The 19,511-nt window shown below is 44.1% G+C and overlaps 1 protein-coding gene across 7 annotated transcripts in view; it reads left to right on the plus strand.

The window, feature by feature from the left end:
• LOC309562087 (E1A-binding protein p400-like) overlaps positions 1–19,511 on the plus strand; it is a 512,144-nt gene that overhangs the window by 318,896 nt on the left and 173,737 nt on the right. For all 7 annotated transcript variants that reach the window (XM_082266206.1, XM_082266208.1, XM_082266207.1 and 4 more), the window contains 6 exons: positions 4,996–5,087; positions 7,889–8,169; positions 9,780–9,979; positions 16,342–16,511; positions 17,841–18,037; positions 18,127–18,238. In XM_082266206.1, coding sequence (XP_082122332.1) covers positions 4,996–5,087; positions 7,889–8,169; positions 9,780–9,979; positions 16,342–16,511; positions 17,841–18,037; positions 18,127–18,238 — 1,052 coding nt within the window. The remainder of the gene's footprint in view (positions 1–4,995; positions 5,088–7,888; positions 8,170–9,779; positions 9,980–16,341; positions 16,512–17,840; positions 18,038–18,126; positions 18,239–19,511) is intronic.

Raw genomic sequence — 19,511 nt, forward strand, 5'->3', positions numbered from 1 at the left:
ACTATTTGAACTATAGTCATCTTGGACTGTCACATTTGTTTTATTTTATTATACACAAGAAAGTTTGTCACTGAATAATAAAAGCAGGTTTGTGGTTGAAAAGTAAGGTTTTGGTTTAAACATTAAGCGGATTGCACATGGATAGGTGCAGCCAACATTTTTGATGTTATAGAAATGCAGGGGTGGGAATATTTTTTTTGCCATGACTGTATAAAGAATTAGCTGGGTGCTGGAGGAGAGACAGTGGAGGTTCCTGTGTCACAAAATGCACTGGGAAATAAAAGAGAACTAGGGCAACGCAGCTCCAGCCACTTCCTGCTTGTACAGAGCAGCCATATGGTAACACCATTTACTTCTGTATGCAGGCAAAATCATCAAGCCAGCTAACAATACTGACAGTGCCAAGCAGGATCAGAGGCATTGAGCATTATTGCCAGTAGCAAAGCTTTTTGTGTCTGTAAGTTTTGGTGCCAGCAAGTGACAGTACTAGAAAACTTGGGTGCCAGCAAGTGACCATGCCAGCAAGTTTCAGTGCCAACAAGTGACCATGAGGATCTTTTCATGATCATCATGAGTCAGACGGAACCAAGTGTCAAAGAGGTCAAAATATATCAATACATCTTACAGAGAATGCACAAAAATAGCTGGTAGCACACCACAACCTAAACATACCTCAAAGCAGATCATTCCTGCTATATCACGTCCCCATCAAGCACTTAATCCTAGAAAAACATTTTCCTGGGTGTTTGACAAGCTTTCTTGATGCTTTTCAATGCTTAAAAAAAGCGTCAAAGGGGGGCATGACCAGATGTGAGCTGCAGCGGATGTTTCTGATAGGAGCTCCGGCTATCCTGCCTAAATCCTGCACCATCCCTGTGTTTTTTTAGCCCGGAGAGCACACTCCCTTATGCAGCCATTCATACACCGCTCCCTGATCCTGCTCAGCATGCGATTTATGAGCTGCATCCACATTGTCCAGTGCCATCTCGGCTACATTCCAAGCCACATCCAGCCCGGTGAACACATGTTCTTGGACAACCCTAAACCCTCCCTTGTTGCTATTATTTTTTGCCCGATCTTGCAGTGCCCTCTCTCATGGTCTCTTTATGACCCTGTTTGAACTTAATACATCTCTCTTCTCCTAAATTTGCTGGAGCTACCTTGTTTTTTAATTTAGGGATACTCAACACCCCCCTCCGCTTTGACCTTCTTACAAAAGCAATGGAAGATCTGTAACTATCAGAACTACCTTGAGTGACTTCAGAAAATGACATTTACTTTGTTATGGGTATTAAACTGACTAGTATAGTTGCTGGGGTCGCTAGTCAGTAGGGAGTTTATTATGCTTTTTCTTCTTGTCTTGTATATTACTTACTATTAACTGCTGGAAGTACGTGTCTATTGTTCTCTGCCACAGCACTATTATTTACTGGAGGTATGGCAATTCCCCTTGCTGGTATGGTATTGGTGTCAGTGCAGGCGGTATCCTGCTTGTCTGCAGGCATCTCAGACCGTTCCTCGCTAGAAACTCTTGTTGTGGGGGCAGGAAAAACCTGGGATGTTGGCGCCTCAACTCTTAAGTGGCTTCACAATGAGAAGGTGCAAGAGCTGCTGTTGGATTCAGTTACTCAATACTGGGAAGTGAATTACAGCTTGGTGTGGGGTGCATTTATAGCATATACACAAGCTAAATATATTTCTGCCATTAAATCGGCAAGAGTTGAACATAATGCACAACTGATTGTGTTGGAGCAAGCTGAGTCCCGGGCAGCATCTGAGTTTACATCCTCCCCCACTGGGGAAAACTATTCCCGACTGCCACAGGCTCACAGGGAGTTGGAACTTCCTCTTTTCTGCCTTACACACACTGATGATGCTATTCAGGCGTGAAAGTCAGGTGATAAAAACGACAGGTTATTGGTGAATCTAGTTGCTGACTCCAAACAGCTAACAGTTGTCTCTGAGCTGATTTCAGATGTTGGAGAGATTATTTCTGATCCCTCCAAGAGTTTCCCCGATTCACACCAATGCTTCTATTACCTGATTTCCTCTCCGAATGTCTCGTCCTTGCTGAATACTCTGCGGGATCTCTCTCTGCTATCCTTATTGGAAGAAGTAGCTGCTTTCCTTGACAGGGAGATTTCTATCTCTGAAATAGAGGCTGCCATTAACTAATTTACCCCTAACAAAACCCCCAGGCCTGATGGGTTACCAGGGGATTGGTACAAATTACATGTGAAAGACCTTGCTCAAAGACTCTGCAGAGTTTTTAACAAGAGTTATGAGACCCAAGCCCTCCCCTCTTCATGTATCAAGCACACATTATACTCCTGGCCAAGCAACAATAGGATCCTAAGCAATGTGCCTCCTATAGATTTTTCTCCCTCTTGAAATATAATGTAAAGGTGTTGACAAAAGTATTGGCTATGAAATTAATGAAGTTTCTCCCCTCCCCCACTCAGTATTGATCAATCCACTTTTATACCGGGGAAATCAACGAACATTATTTACGTAACCTTTTGACGCATACTGTATTCCGCTTCCTCCAAATGAGTCAGCTTCACGGGTCTTTGCTTTGCTAGATGTAGCAAAAGCTTTTGACTCTGTCAATTGGGTCTATATGTCTGTTGTATTAGATTTTCGTAACTGGATTAAAATACTGTATAAGGCCCCCTCAGCTCAGATCAAATTGGGGGGAGCACTATCGGAGCCATTTCTCATTGATAGGGGAATGAGGCAAGGGTTCCCGCTGTCCCCAGCATTATTTGCTCTAATGATGGAACCCATTGTTCAGGCCATATGTAGGACACCCCTTCTAAAAGTTATACAGGTAGGCCCTATGACTGAAAAAGTTGTGTTGTGTGCCAATGACCTAATTCTCTTTCTTAACGACCCAGGTTCCCCTCTAAAGGAAGCCCTAGCCCTGATTTCATCTTTTACCCCCATAACTGGTTTAAACGTTATTTGGGATGAGTTTCAAATTTTGCCCATCAACACGGCTGTGTATAGCCTGGCTGATCCAGTTTTACCTTTGAAGTGGACATCTACTGCCAAACATTTGAGGTGGGGTTGATCTCCTCTATGGCATCAGAGTATTGTTTGTTGAATCTCCTACTACTACTACAACCAGCGAAGTAACCCATGGCAACATGGGCACACATCCCTCATAGGGTAGGTTAACCCCATAGAAACAAAGCTACTTCCCTCTATATTATTCATTCTTTGTCATGCTCCAGTGTGGATAACAAAGAAATATTAGAGTCTGCAATGGTCTCTTTCCTGTGGGGTTCACGACAGCCCAGGTTCAGATTGTTGGTACTACAGAGACCCTGGATGCAAGGGGACTTGCATGTCCAGATCTACATGTTTACTACACTGCTGCGTTGCTTTCTCATGTGCATAATTGGTTGGTGATGGAAGAAACAAATGCAGCAGTTTTAGGGTTGCCACCTCATCCCTTTAAAACTGAACTCATATTGATCGCACAGGTTCTAAAGCTAATTTAATACAGATAAGGCACTAAGTGAATTTAATTACCACCTTAATCAGCAACATGAACCTGTGTAATCAGTATGTGTTTGGTTTTAAAGGGATGAGATGGCAACCCTAAGCAGTGGTATTGGAGGCAGCTCATCTTGGTTCGTATGAAGTCTTGCATAATTTACAGTATAGAGGTGCTTCAGCCCCTTTTCCCACAACGCAATCCATGAAAATCCTCATTAAGGCTTGGCAGTCACAACATCCTGTGTCCTCTCACCTGTGGTCACCCCACACACTTTTATGGTTAAATCCCTTTCCAGATCCCAATATATGGGCTTTTAAGGGGATTAATTATCTTATTCAAATTTGTCTAGATGGTGCCCTTCAATCCTTTGAGTCTTTAAAAGTGAAATACTCGCTCCCTAACTTGTACTTTTTCCTGTACCTCCAACTACGTCATGCGTTCCACTTGCAATTACTCAATCAACCAGTTTCCTTTGCAGTTTCAGGGATTGAACCTCTACTGCAGAAGGAATCCGGTGAAACCTCTCTCCACCATTTACAAAGCCCTTCAACCTACTATACATGAAGGTCTTAAAAAGCTTTTGTCTTGCTGGCATAGGGGGGTGCCTGAGCTGGATTCTGAGGACTGGGAGAACATCTGGGACTACTCCATGCAACAATTGGTCTCTACCAGGGATAGATTATTCTATTTAAAATTCTTCACAGACTACTCCCCAAAAGCTGCACAGGATCTTTCCCAGCCACTTTACTACATGTGTTTTGGGATTGTCTAGTCATTAGGCCCTTTCAGGCAGATATCTCTAAGTGTGTCCATTCAGTAACGACTATTTATGTACCTCTATCTATTGATGTCTGTATGCTGGGTCTGGTCCATTTCCTGGCTCATTCCAGAGCCATGAGAACCCTGATAGGTCTGTTTTTTTTTTTTTAAGCTTGTAAGACTATACTCCTTGAAAGGAAATCCCCTTAGGCCCCTACCTCTGATTTCTGGCACTATATAAATCCACCTATGAATCTAGAGGATGCCCTAATAAATTCTCCAAGGTTTTGAACGGAAATCCAAAGATACTGCAATATCCCACTAGACAACATCAAGGTTTCTCCTTCTCTGACAAAGGTTATCCTACTGCGCTGTGGGAATGTGTTCTCTTGTTAATCTACTCACTGGCTGTCAGCAATGTTGAGTACGGTATGCCTTTTGACATTGGTTGCCAGAACAATAGTGCTATGTGTTAAATTGTGTTTTCTTTTTTTTTTGTTTCTCTGAGCCTGGGTATGCACAGTAGGCTTTGTTTTGTATTACTTTATTTTATTTTAATTCAATAAAAAGAATAATTAAAAAAAAATGAAAAACGCTATAAGCTCATAATGAGCATTGTTTCATTCTCTTAATCAACACACATATGAGCGAGCCCTAGAGATTTTTTGCTTGTGCTAATAAAGATAACATACTACAGCAATAATGTAAGCATTTATTTGTAAATGTTGCAGGAATTCAAGGAAGAACCATATTGCCTTACCCTACTAGTGGTGACATGTCATCTTCTCTGAAGGCTCCACAGATTTCAGTGACCTCAGCACAGGTATTTCTTGTATAGTGTCTTAAAAAAACAAAACAGAATGGATGTTGTACAAAAATCAACATAGGTGGATATTTGCTTCTTTAGGTGCAAATGTTATAATTTTGGGGGGATCTTGTGTGAATTAGCATGGCCATATTTGGTCCAAATGTTTTACAATCCAAGCAATTCCAGAATGTTTTTTCCAGAATTCTTAAAAGTGAGAATTTTCTCTCTGTTGTAATCCCTGCATTTTTTCACATCTATTTATCGACCATGACAGGGGGTACCATGGTTGATTGGTTGTTACAGAGATCACAACCATGGTTGGTTGTGTCTGAAATCTGTCCAGCTATGGCTAACCTGAAGCAACCACAATTAATGTGGAGATTTTAAGCTGGATATCTGGTGTCACACTGACCTTAATGCTTCTGAAACTTTAGTTCTCTATAAAAGGTATGCAGATAAGATCCTCCAACATTCCTTATTTTAAAACTAATTTGGGTCCGGGTCAGTGATTTTGAAAACAATAAAGCTATAGGGTTAGCTTAAGAGCTAGCCAGATTGCATTTGCAGTAGTAGATGAGGAATAGCAAGCCCCGGTATAGTTCTGTTGACATACTGTCACAACCCTCCTGGGGTCTTCCAGCAGTGACGGAATCCAATTGCAGTGGAACAGCACTCCCTTACAATCACGACCCTCAGGGGCACCTGGAAGTGGGGACAGGGTCCCGAAGGTTCTGTGGTGGCTCGGAGGTCTTTAATAGGAAGAAGCAGAAAGTGAGGTCAGTCAATCCGAAGTCAGGGGAGGCGGCTAGCAAGAGAAGTTGATCAATCCGGAGTCAGGTCAGGTGGCAGGCAGGGAGAGTCAAACAGAAGATCAAGGGTCAGGAGCCAGGAACAGATCAAGGGTCAGGAGCCAGGAACACGAGCTGAGAAACAGGACAAAAAGCAGGTATACGAGAGCAAGGAAAATAACCAAGCACTAACTGGAAGGCGTGCTTGGTTTAAATAGAGAGCCAGGATCACATGACCGACCACCTCCCACCAGTAGGTGGGGCACACAGGAGCTATAAAGGGAAATCAGGGACCTGGCGCCATCTTGATTTGCACAATAGTCCCTGACCTTCCTTCCCCTACCAAATCGGCAGTCCTCCACCTCCTCCCTGTGCAGAACACCGGGTCCGCATGGCAGCTGCCATCTTCCTACGATGGCGTGCTTGGCGCGGACCTCGGCGGTGAGAGGGAACCGCCTCAGAGGTCTCTGAGAGTGACGAGTGCCGCGACTTCACCGCGAGGACGCCACAGGCGCCCTTGGGCGGGTGAGTATACGGCAGTGCCGTGACACATATCTCTATACAGCTCCTTCCTTCTATTATTTATTAAAGAAGGCCTACTCTATACTGTGAAAGCTGAGTCGGAAGTCTAGCAGCAACCTAGGACTAGTCACCAAAGTTGCCACTAGCCTCCCTGCAACAAGTCAGAATGGACTTGTCATGCTTTTTACCTCAATGTTTCTCTGTGTGCAGCAACTATCGTGCTATAGGAGCAAAGCCTTGCCTACTTACAGTCAGGTCCATAAATATTGGGACATTGACACAATTCTAATAGTTTTGGCTCTATACACCACCACAATGGATTTGAAATAAAAAAAAAAAAAAACAAGATGTGCTTTAACTGCAGACTTTCAGCTTTAATTTGAGGGTGTTTACATCCAAATCAGGTAAAAGGTGTAGGAATTACAACAGTTTGTATATGTGCCTCACACTTTTTAAGGGATCAAAAGTAATGGGACAATTGGCTGCTCAGCTGTTCCATGGCCAGGTGTGTGTTATTCCCTCATTATCCCATTTACAAGGAGCAGATAAAAGGTCCAGAGTTATATCAAGTGTGCTATTTGAAATTAGCATGACCGCGTGTGGTTCCGCCCACACTCCTGCATCATTTATTCACCGTTTCCTGTGAATGAATTCCTACAAGTACTGTCGGCCATTATAGCTGATGTCTTGTAGTTCTGAATGAGCTGGGATGGCGCTGGTGAGTGTTCTCGTAGCCCATTGGTATTTGTGCTCTCAGGTAACTGCCTGCCCATATGAGGCACAAGCAGACAGATTTGCAGGAGGGTGAGATTGCACCCGCTATCTGCTGATCCCAGGTGCAATGCTCTGCAAAAAAAAATGTGCATTTATTTATTTATTTTAATGGTGAATTTATCCTTTGACTTTTTTAAAGTGGTTCTTGAGGCTGAAGGTTTTTTATTTTCATGCATTCTATGCATGAAGGTAACAAACCTTCAATGTTCAGCTGCCCTCCCCAATCCTTAACCGAGCTCCAGCGATGTTCACGATAGCCTTGGCTGTCCCGGCAGTCCCCCTTCTCATTGGCTTAGAGAGTGAGCTAATGAGGAGAGGGCGCGGCCGAGCCATAGCTCTATGTGTCTTATGGACACATAAAGCAGCGGTTCAAGACCGAGCAGGTAGTGGTGCCCCCAGGGCAAACGGTTTTCTCTTGGGGCACTACTCAATGGGGAGGAGTCAGGACTGCTGACGGGGGACCCCAAAAGAAGAGGTTTAGAGCTGCTCTGTGAAAAACCACTGCACAGAGCAGGTGAGTATAACATGTTTGTTAAAAAAAATAAATAAAAAGCTTTAATACCACTAAGTACTTTAGCCATTTACTGAGGTTTTTCTATCACTGATACTTAATTAGTTTTGGAACCACAATAACTGTCGCAAATGTTTTCCTGTTAAAAGTAGCTTAGTTGTAAGTGTACTTTATGCAGTCTTTACTATACATTGAAAATACATATTATGTCTTTATTACAGGATATGGTGGAAGAAAAGCAGAGAATAAGAGAGCGCCTGGAGCGTCTCTTCTCCTGTAATGAACGTCGATGTGGGCGGGCACCAATATATGGCGCTGATCTGTTACGGCTCTGCTCTGTGCGGTCTTCTGATGTTCAGACTCCCACGGATAAGAAAAAGTGGGGATGGGTGGGATCTGTGAACTGCCTGAACTCCTCTTGCAGAGATTTTAGTGATCCATTGAGACACCTTATTTTATCCCCTAAGCAGCAGAAAGAGATGCTGGAACCCACAGCCAGGAGGTAAATATTATGGCTTTCCAGAGGCACAGATATTGTTGTATCACTGTTCTGAATATTGTCATTGCAACCAAAGTTGAATATACAGTACTTTGCAAAAGTGAGTACACCCCTCCCATTTTTTGTAAATATTTTATTATACCTTTTCATGTGACAACACTGAAAAACTGGCACTTTGCTACAATGTAAAGTAGTGAGTGTACAGCTTGTATAACAGTGTCAATTTGCTGTCCCCTAAAAATAACTCAATACACAGCCATTAATGTGTAAACCGCTGGCAACAAAAGTGAGTACACCCCTAAGTTAAAATGTCCAAGTTGGGCCCAATTAGCCATTTTCCCTCCCCGGTGTCATGTGACTCATTAATGCAAGGTCGCAGGTATGTTAAATTTGGTGTTATCGCTCTCACTCTCTCATACTGGTCATTGGGAGTTCAACATGGCTCCTCATGGAAAAGAACTCTGAGGATCTGAGAAAAAAAATTGTTGCTCTACATAAAGGTGGCCTAGGCTATAAGAAGATTGCCAAGACCCTATAACAAGAAGTTGAGTGCACAGGCTCAGCATCATATCCAGAGGTTGTCTTTGGGAAATAGACGTATGAGTGCTACCAGCATTGCTGCAGAGGTTGAAGGGGTGGGGGGGTCAGCCTTTCAGTGCTCAGACCATACGCCTCACACTGCATCAATTTGGTCTGCATGGCTGTCGTCCCAGAAGGAAGGAAGATGATGCACAAGAAAGCCTGCAAACAGTTTGTTGAAGACAAGCAGACTAAGGACATGGATTACTAGACCCATGTCCTGTGGTCTGATGAGACCAAGATAAACATATTTGGTTCAGATGGTGTAAAGCGTGTGTGGCGGCAACCAGGTGAGGAGTACAGCCAGGTATGGTGGTGAGAGTGTCATGGTCTGGGGCTGCCGGCACTGGGGAGCTACAGTTCATTGAGGGAACCATGAATGCCAACATGTATTGTGACATACTGAAGCAGAGCATGATCCCCTCCCTTCAGAGACTGGACCGCAGGGCATTATTCCAACATAACGACTCCAAACACACCTCCAAGACAACCACTGCCTTGCTAAAGAAGCTGAGGGTAAAGGTGATGGACTGGTCAAGCATGTCTCCAGACCTAAAGCCTATTGAGCATCTGTGGGGCATCCTCAAATGAAAGATAGAGCACAATGTCTCTAACATCCACCAGCTCTGTGATGTCGTCATGGAGGAGTGGAAGACAGTGGCAACCTGTGAAGCTCTGGTGAACTCCATGCCCAGGAGGGTTAAGGCAGTGCTGGAAAATAATGGTGGCCATGCAAAATATTGACATTTTGGGCCCAATTTGTTCATTTTCATTTAGGGGTGTACTCACTTTTTGCCAGCAGTTTAGACATTAATGGCTGTGTGTTGAGTTATTTTGAGGGGACAGCAAATGTACACTGTTATACAAGTTGTGCACTCACTACTTTACATTGTAGCAAAGTGTGATTTCTACAGTGTTGTCACATGAAAAGATATAATAAAAATATTTACAAAAATGTGAGGGGTATACTCACTTTTGTAAGATACTGTATGTAGGTAATGTTAATATCTTTCTTTTTATTCAATTTTTTTTAGCACATTATGTGTGGTCCCTGCTGCTGTTGCGCCACCTCCAGAGTTGGTGGCATATCTTCCTCCTCTATACAGTCACAGCATGAACATCCTAAGACACTGTCTGAGGAAACAGACAGCACCATATATTCAAGATTTGTGGGAGAGAACCTCTCCACATTGTGTGCAATCTCCAGACCTGCGACTTATTCAGTGTGATTCGGGTAGGAGTTTAAAGTTTCCTAAAATACTCAGATGAGATATTATCTTGTACTTTTCATAATGTTATCACAAAATAATGTTTCTCTATCGCTCATTGACAGACGTAGTCTTCTTGATTCTCAAGAGCTGGGTTATGTTGTCTCCGCAGGAGTAGGACTAGGCAGAATGACAAAACGTTCTGGCTCCACCTTAGGGGCAGTCCCTGAGGGTATATCCTCCCTCTCTCTGCTACAGGGAATCAGTTTTTTTCTGTCTAGTCAGGAGTAAGGACCTAAGTTCCTTGCTGGGATCTTTTGGTCCTGGCAAGACTTTTTTTCTTTAAGAAAAAGACATTTTTTAGGTAGTTTTCTCCAGTGTTTTTTTCCTGTGAGATCTTCAAGCAAAAATGCCGGACTGGGCGACACTTGTGGTCACCCCAGCCGGCCTACGAGCGCGCGCAGACCATGGCATTGCGCTTGGTCGGCCGCGACATATTCAAGTAAGTATGCGGGGCCGGGCGACGGGCTGGATGTTGAGATCCAGTGGTCACCCCGGTTTCTGCCTACAAGCGCGTGCAGACCAGTGCGCTGGGTCGGCCGCGACGGAGTCCCAGTAAAGGGACTGACTTTGCGAGTTAAAAGTCTCGCTTGGACGCCAGGTACCAGAGAGTCGAGGCGTCCACAAACCCCCACCCCGGTGGAGAGGGTATTGTGAAGAGAGGGTGCCTGTCGGTTCGGTATGGTGAGTAAACGTTCCCTTTTTTCCTCATTATGAGGCAGTATATATTATGGGCCCCTCCATATATGGTCAGTATATATCTGATACTTACAAGTCCCCCTTGTAATACAGCATGTGTTTGTGGGAAGTGGACTTGGTTCAAGAGCTAACACTCTACCCAGCAGACTGTAACATTACAGCAGACATAGGAGGTATAATCCTACCTTATGTGCAGTGTATCTCTGTAGATCCATATGTCACCTCTTAGCAGAGTGCAGGTGGATGTGCTGGGAAGACGATATCGGCGGTCCGCCGCCATTTTGCCGTAGACCGAATGCATATATGTCCTCAGGTCACGCCGGCCGCCATGTTTTTGGAGTCTTATGTCTCTTCTATGGGGGCGGCCATGTTTTGTGAGCCCAGCTACCTCGTGGAGGGCTGGGAACGCCGGAAGGCGTACACAGGGGGCGGAGCCACGCCTTCTGCCCGGGAAAAAGCAAACAGCTCCTTCCAGTCTGTGTAAGACAGACGCTGACTGCAGTTTGTTGGAAACTGCACTGCATCGGTTGGTGAGCCTTGGGGGTCCCTCTCTCTCTCTCTCTGGGATCGAGAAGCAGGTACTCTGAGGGGCGCTATTGCGCTGGGGGAGACACAAAAAAAAAAAAAAAAAGAAAAAGTTTTTTTGTTTGCTGGCAAAGGTGTCCTGTATTAACATGGACCCTGCCACTCATGTATCTCCTCCGGATCCCCTCGAGGGGTCTGCGGGATCCTCCAGCACCCCATTGACAATTGAATCTTTGTCAGCTATTATGGAAACTTTTGTGTCCCGGGTGGAAGTGGCTTGTCAGGGACAGGGGGCAAGAAAGCGACCCCCGCCTAACCCCTTATTATCTGAAACCTCGGATTCAGACTCTGAGCCTATTTCTGCAGTTGCAGGTACTTCATCTGGTATTGGTGTCTCGGGTCCTGTCTCTTCAGACAGTGAGGAGGATGTTTCGGCATCCGCCATAGCCCGAGAGGAAGCGTTGGTAAACGCACTCATTGTATCTGTTCAAGAGACTTTAAGGTTACAGGGTATTCCATCAGAAATAGCTGAAACTGAGATCCCTTTTGGGACTAAAAAGCGCATCAAAGTGGCGAAGGTTTTTCCATTGCCCAAATGTTTTGGCAATCCAATCGAAGAAGAATGGCGTCTGCCAAAACGCACTTTTAATATTTCTAAACGCATTGACAGGCGTTATCCGTTTGAGGAAACCCTTATTAAGAAATGGACAGAACCACCTGTGGTGGATTCACCTATTGCTAGATTGAATAAAGCCACGGTTATTCCTTTAGAAGACGCTCCGTCTTTTAAAGATCCAGTGGATCGCAAGATAGAAGCTATGTCTCGCACCATGTTTTCCTTGACTGGATCAGCTTTCAGACCAATAATTGCTATTGGTCTGGTTTCGCAGGCTGTAACTGAATGGACCAAGTGGTTACGCCGGGACTTAGAAGAAGTCCCTCAGGCGGTATCAGATTTGTTGGAACAAATGATACAGGGGTTACAGTTTGTATGTGATGCGGCGTTAGACGCCACTCCATTAATGGCGCGAGCATCAGTCTCAGCAGTGGTTCTCAGGCGTACACTGTGGCTAAAAGGTTGGTTAGCCGACCAAGGTTCCAAAAAAGCATTGGCTAATATCCCCTTTTCAGGAGAGCGTCTATTTGGAGCCAACTTAGATGAGATCATTAAGGATCTCACCGGTGGAAAAAGCACCTTTTTACTGCAAAATTTTAAAGGTAGAGGAACTCGTCAAAGACGAGGGCCTTCTTTTTCTGCTCACAAGAGGTTTTTTCGTCCAGCGGGTGAAAAAACTAAGTCCTCCAAAGCTCCTGCAGGAGGCGTCAGGGGTCGTTGGTCGGGCAAGCAAAAGCCCACCCCCTCCAGACCTGAAGATAAACCATCCAAAGCCTGAAGGTGCGCCCCCACCCATAACTGGGGTGGGGGGACGTCTTCGCCGGTTCCCGGATCCATGGCTTTCCAGAATCCCGGACAAATGGGTTTGCGAAGTCATAAGGTCAGGGTACAAGATCGAGTTTCGATCTCTCCCACCGGCGCGATTCTTCCCTTCCAATATCCGACTATCCGCAGATCGTTTAGAAGATCTGCGGAGAGCAGTCACAGATTTACTACAACAAGGAGTGGTAGTCCACGTTCCTTGGACAGAACGGTTTCAAGGGTTTTATTCAAACCGGTTTACAATACCCAGGAAAGAGGGCAAAGTGCGTCCAATTCTGGACTTAAGAGCACTCAATTCTTTCGTCAACATAAGAAGATTCAGAATGGAGTCCATTCGCACGGTAGCAGCCTTCCTGCATCCAGGGGATGTCCTAGCGTCCATAGACATCAAGGACGCCTATCTTCACATTCCCATTTTCGCAGGACATCAGCGTTTTCTACGCTTTTCCGTAGAGGAGAACCACTATCAGTTTGTGGCGTTACCTTTCGGTCTCGCCACGGCTCCGCGGGTCTTCACAAAGGTGTTGGCCCCAATGTTGGCACTTCTGCGCCAAAGAGGTATATCGATTCTAGGTTACCTAGACGATCTTCTGCTTCATGCAGAGTCTCCTCAGACCTTGCTACAAAACATAGAAATTACTATGATTTCTTTACAGGAATTCGGGTGGCTGGTGAACCAGCAAAAGTCATTTCTGGTTCCCACCCAGAGGCTCGAATATCTGGGTCTAATTCTAGACACAGTCAGGACAAGAGTTTTTCTTCCGGTAGGGAAACTCCGAAAGATTCAAACAGCAGTCCAGTTGTTACTGTCCAACAGCTGGTCTTCCCTTCGGACTTGCATGAGGGTTCTGGGGTTGATGGTGGCTTCATTCGAAGCAGTCCCATTTGCCCAGTCCCATACCCGAATTCTTCAGCAAGAGATTCTTCTCAGATGGAATCGGAATCCGGAATCCCTGGACAATCAGATACGATTGAGCAAACAGACCAGAGAGTCTCTGGTTTGGTGGCTTCGGTCTCCAATGCTCAGCCAGGGAAAGTCATTTCTGCCAATATATTGGACGATAGTGACCACGGATGCCAGTCTATCCGGATGGGGAGGAATTCTTGGTCAGTTATCTGCCCAGGGACTTTGGTCCCCGGAAGAATCCAGGTTACCGATAAATGTATTGGAACTTAGAGCGATCAGACTTTGTCTGATTCACTGGACCGAGCAGCTCCAGGGCAGCCCGGTTCGGATCCAGTCGGACAATGCCACGGCCGTGGCTTATGTCAATCACCAGGGGGGCACCAAGAGTGTCCGAGCGGCCAAAGAAGTGGCTTGCATTCTTCGCTGGGCGGAACGATTTGTTCCAGCAATCTCTGCGGTGTTCATTCCGGGGGTGGAGAATTGGCAGGCAGATTATCTCAGCCGTCAGACCCTGGATCAGGGGGAATGGTCCCTCCATCCAGACGTTTTCCACCAGTTGTGCCTACGGTGGGGCACCCCGGATGTGGATCTGTTGGCATCACGATTCAACAGGAAAGTTCAGAGATTCGTGGCTCGCTCCCGCGATCCTCTAGCAGAAACCGCAGACGCACTCATCGCCCCGTGGGGGCAATACCAGCTAATATATGCCTTCCCTCCTCTCGCGTTACTGCCAAGACTTATTCGCAGAATAGAGGAGGAAGGAATCCCAGTAATCCTGGTAGCTCCGGACTGGCCTCATCGAGCTTGGTACGCCGACATGGTCAGACTGGTGGCGGACGTCCCGTGGAGACTTCCTCTCAGGGAGGACCTACTGTCTCAGGGACCGATCTTCCATCCTGCTTTACGATCGCTGGCTTTAACGGCCTGGCTATTGAGACCCAGGTGCTGAAGGACAAAGGTTTGTCAGCTTCAGTTATTCCTACTCTAGTTGAAGCAAGGAAAGCGACTTCCAGAAAGATTTATCATCGCACATGGAAGTCCTACATTGCATGGTGTGAACCTTTGGGGTTCCGTCCTTGGTCTTATTCGATTAGTCGAATATTGGCTTTTCTGCAACAAGGGGTTGAGCAGAAACTGGCCTTGAGTACTATCAAGGGTCAGGTCTCAGCATTAGCCATCTTCTTTCAGAAGCCTTTGGCTACTCATTCCTTGGTGCGGAATTTCATCCAGGGGGTGCGACATCTGGCTCCGCCAGTGCACGCGCCGTTACCCCCCCTTACCCCGACTTAATTTAGTGTTGTCGGTTCTTCAGAAACCTCCCTTTGAAGATATTAGGGAGATTCCTCTACCCACGTTGTCCCAGAAGGTGGCCTTCTTGGTGGCTATTACTTCTGCACGCAGGGTGTCAGAACTGGCCGCATTATCTTGTCGTTCACCATATCTGGTGGTTCATAGAGATAAGGTGGTTCTTCGTCCGAATCCATCCTTCCTACCAAAAGTGGTTTCAGAATTTCATCTGAATGAAGAAATTGTATTACCTTCCCTGTGTCCTAAGCCCAGTCATCCTCGGGAGTTTGCGTTACACTCCTTGGATGTGGTCCGGGCGATCAGGGTATACTTGAAAACGACAGACTCGTTTCGCAAGACGGATTCACTTTTTGTGATCCCAGATGGACCCAAAAAGGGGTTGCCTGCATCTGCCGCGACCATTTCCAGATGGATCAGACAGACGGTAGTACAGGCTTATTCTATTAAGGGTCGGGAGCCCCCGTTCCCTGTTAAGGCGCACTCCACTCGGGCACTTAGTGCGTCATGGGCCTTTCGCCATCAGGCGTCAGTGGTCCAGGTGTGCAAGGCGGCTACCTGGTCGTCGGTGCATACCTTTACTAAACATTATAAAGTTGATGTAATGGCATCATCTGATGCCTCGTTTGGCCGCAAGGTTTTGCAGGCCGCAATTTGAGGAGACCAGTGGTTTACCTCAAGGGTTTTTTCCGTTGGAAAATTTTTCTTTAGTCTCATTCTTTGTTTATAATGAGCCTTTAAAACTTCTAGTTTGGCACCGGTTGGGCCTTCTAGATTGGATTTGATTTTGTCAATCCCACCCCTCATTTGTGGCACTGCTTCTGGATGTCCCAGCTCTTGAGAATCAAGAAGACTACGTCTGTCAATGAGCGATAGAGAAAAATGGATTTTTGTAAGAACTTACCGTAAAATCCTTTTCTCTTAAGCTCATTGACAGACGTAGTACCCGCCCCTCTATCATTGAGTTGGGTTGGGTTAAATTCTCTGTACTGCTTTAAACAGAACTGATTCCCTGTAGCAGAGAGAGGGAGGATATACCCTCAGGGACTGCCCCTAAGGTGGAGCCAGAACGTTTTGTCATTCTGCCTAGTCCTACTCCTGCGGAGACAACATAACCCAGCTCTTGAGAATCAAGAAGACTACGTCTGTCAATGAGCTTAAGAGAAAAGGATTTTACGGTAAGTTCTTACAAAAATCCATTTTTTTTTTAATGAATAGAAACCCAGCTGTATGGTAGTCTTTATAAAGTCAGAAATGCAGTAATTGTCTTATCAGTTTGATTTGACAGGTGTTGCCATCCATTCACTTAGCAACTTCAGTTCATGCTTCCTATTTCTAGCAATTCCAGTACAGTATATTAGTAGAGACTATAGAAGAATCTAACAAAGGTATGCAAAGACATATGTTCTTACTGCACAATAACATTACATAAATGTAATTTTTTATTCCTTTAGGGAAGCTGGAAGCCCTCTCTATACTTTTGCGGAAACTGAGGTTTGAAGGTCATCGTGTTATGATTTTCTCTCAAATGTTGCTCATGCTGGACATACTGGAGATCTTCCTGGACTTCCACTATTTCACCTTCATCAGGATCGATGAATGTGCATCCTATGAACAGTGCCATGTATGTAGTCAAACCTAATACAGTACTTTTTCTGTGTTTTGCTTGTTCTTAAAATAGGTTTTCTATGTTTTATAGGTTTAATTTGGAATATGGTTAAATCCCATCTCCATGCAAAAAAAAATAATTTTCCCATGCAGTGGGGTCGTGCCTGCACTGCACAGGTCAGCTACTCGTTTTTGTCTAGAGGAGAGGAGAAAGGAGAGTTACTTACCTAGTCCTCCAATCCTCCCAGGACAAGACCAGTCCGGCACCCCCGAGATCCAACGGTCTTGAGTTATGGACTGTTCCTTACGTCATATTGTATAATCAAGGGAAAATAATGCTGTGCATCATCTCTTACCAGGGAGTGGTCAGCACTTCTTTGCCCTGTTTCCTTCATAATGCATTGGATGGAGCATATTGTAAACATAATTCTGTTATACTGATTGTATGTTTATTCTATTATTTTTCAAAACTGATTGACGTATACTCTCAGATGTACAGCAGGAAATAAAAAGGTCAAATGTTGCCTCACATTACATTAGCTGATACTTTAACTTTGGGTGGGTGATGGTAGATTTAATTACCTGCCAATTTCTTAAATTTATTATATTTCTCAGACCCCCAGTTGCAGTAGGGGATAATTCATTGGAAAAGTGGTGTTGTCATTTGGCTTTACAGTATTCATGACATTAGGTTGGAATTAGGAATCATGGCGGGGACATTTCACAATTGGCTTTCTGAGTAAATAAGAAGCCACCGTTTGATTTTGCTTGCCAGTATCCAAACACAATTGAAATATCAGTTGGAGGTAGATTTGGCATTTAAAGTTAAAATATTTCATAACAGTACAGAACTGTTTTCTAGTAATATTTACCAAAAAAAAAAGAAGAATGACTCTTACTATCTGTAGTGGCATTGTTGCATTGGGATATGGCACAAGTGGGAGCCCTATTCAAAACAACATGTGCAAACCAGGAGACCTCAGTTTGCCAATGGCATTTAGAAAGCATTTACAGAATGCCTAGCAAACAAGTCTTTTTTAAGAAAGGTAAACTTGCTTAGTACTACCTGATTGCTGGTCAGTAGATGGTAACCTGATACAATGGTTAGTAACTCTCACTATTACATAATGAGACACGCTAGCCTAAGTAGCATCCACAGTGGGTGAACCTACTGCGTGTCTGCGATGCCGTCAGTGCACTTTGGAAATCTTTACAGACTGCTTTACCACTTCAATTTTTTTCAGAATATGCCTGAAAGTCTGTGCATAAAATTATGTTTTACCCTCCAGCTTTTCTTTAAAGTTTATCTCCTACAAAAAAAATTACTATCACTCTCTGCTTTTAGGATTTGATGAGAAGCTTTAACCAGGACTCTCGAATTTTTTGCATCCTAATGTCCACCCAAAGCCGGACACTGGGCGCTCCCTATGTGGAAGCTGACATTGCAATCTTTTATGACAGTGATTTAAACCCAGTGATGGATTCTAGAGCTCAAGCCTGGTGTGATCGCATCAGCAGAGATAGAGACATTCATATTTATAGGTAGGAACATAGTATTTCATGATTGTTAAAACTGTGTGCAAAAGTCAAATCAGGTCAAGTATCTTCAGTATAAATATGTTTCTCCATAGACTTGTAAGTGGGAACTCAGTTGAAGAGAAGCTGCTTAAAAATGGTACCAAGGATCTCATTAGAGAAGTTGCTGCTCAGGGGAATGACTTTTCAATGGCTTTTCTTACACAGGTAAGTTTTAGGTAAGCTAACTATGAAAATTTAAACTAAATATAAACGTGGTAGAGTAAAAAGAATAAATTAATAAAGTAAGTGAAGGTAAATATCTTCACCTGCTTTAAAGTAATTATTTATTTTTCAATGTTTACAGAAAAAAAAACAGGCCTGTTCCTTTAGACCAGGGATATGCAAACTGTGGCCCTCCAGATGTTGCTAAACTAGAAGTCCCTTGAGGCAGAGCAAGACTCTGACAGCCGCAAAGCATGATGGGACTTGTAGTTTTGCAACAGCTGGAGGGCCACAGTTTACATATCCCTGCTTTAGACCCATTATTTTCAAGTTAGGCATTACCATTTTGCCTTTTGCATAGCGTAGGACAGTTGTAGCCATTTCAGCAACATTCACAGATTTCTGTAGTTCAGTAGAAATAGATAGTCAGGGGTGTTGAGGTTTAGCTCTTAATTTGACAAATAGCCAAAATATTATTATCCATGAAGGTGCTATTTAGTCTGCTTGTTTTGAGGAGAGAAGTAGTACACTTGAAGCAGCTGATTCTGTGGTACCACTGTCCACAAAAACCTTTTCAAAATTAGCAGATTAATTGCCATAAGGATTTAAACCCCATTCACTACATACATTTCAGACTATTAGATTATGTTCTATTTAATGGGAAAGATTATTGGTCTTCAAGTTCAGTTCTTTAGTTTTATTTATTATAAACTCCTCATGTTTTTTCGAAGATTTGCAAACAATCTAAAGCTTGCCATACACTTATGATTTTTTTTTTAAATCAGCCTATGGGCTGATTGAAAAAACATCAAACCGATTTTTCTATCAATGCCAAACAGGGCGGGTGCACAAAATCTCCCACTGTGGCTATTATTCTCTGACAGCCAATGATGCCAAACAGTGTAGTGGAACTTCCTGAAATTCAATCAGTGTATGGCCAGCTTAAAGTTTGATCAATGTTTTTAGGCACAGATGCCTGCCTACATTGTTTTATTGTATTTGCTGGGTGTAAACCTAAGCTAGGGTTCCCCCATATTTTGAAAATGGGACTTTTAAGGTCAAAGACTAAGCATCTGATTATATTTAAAAATTTTAATTTTTATTAATAGAAAAAGTAATTGTAGTACAATACACAAAATTACATTATTGATTAATACATATAAAAGTAGGGTACAAAAATACTCATAATATGGTAGCACAATGTTGCTGTAACAGTCAGCATGTAGAGGTTTGCATAAGCAGATCAAACGCGTTTCAGAGTTCTAGGACTCCTTCA

Source organism: Pelophylax lessonae, assembly GCF_965119305.1.
Source record: "Pelophylax lessonae genome assembly, chromosome: 1".
Taxonomy (NCBI): Eukaryota; Metazoa; Chordata; class Amphibia; order Anura; family Ranidae; genus Pelophylax; species Pelophylax lessonae.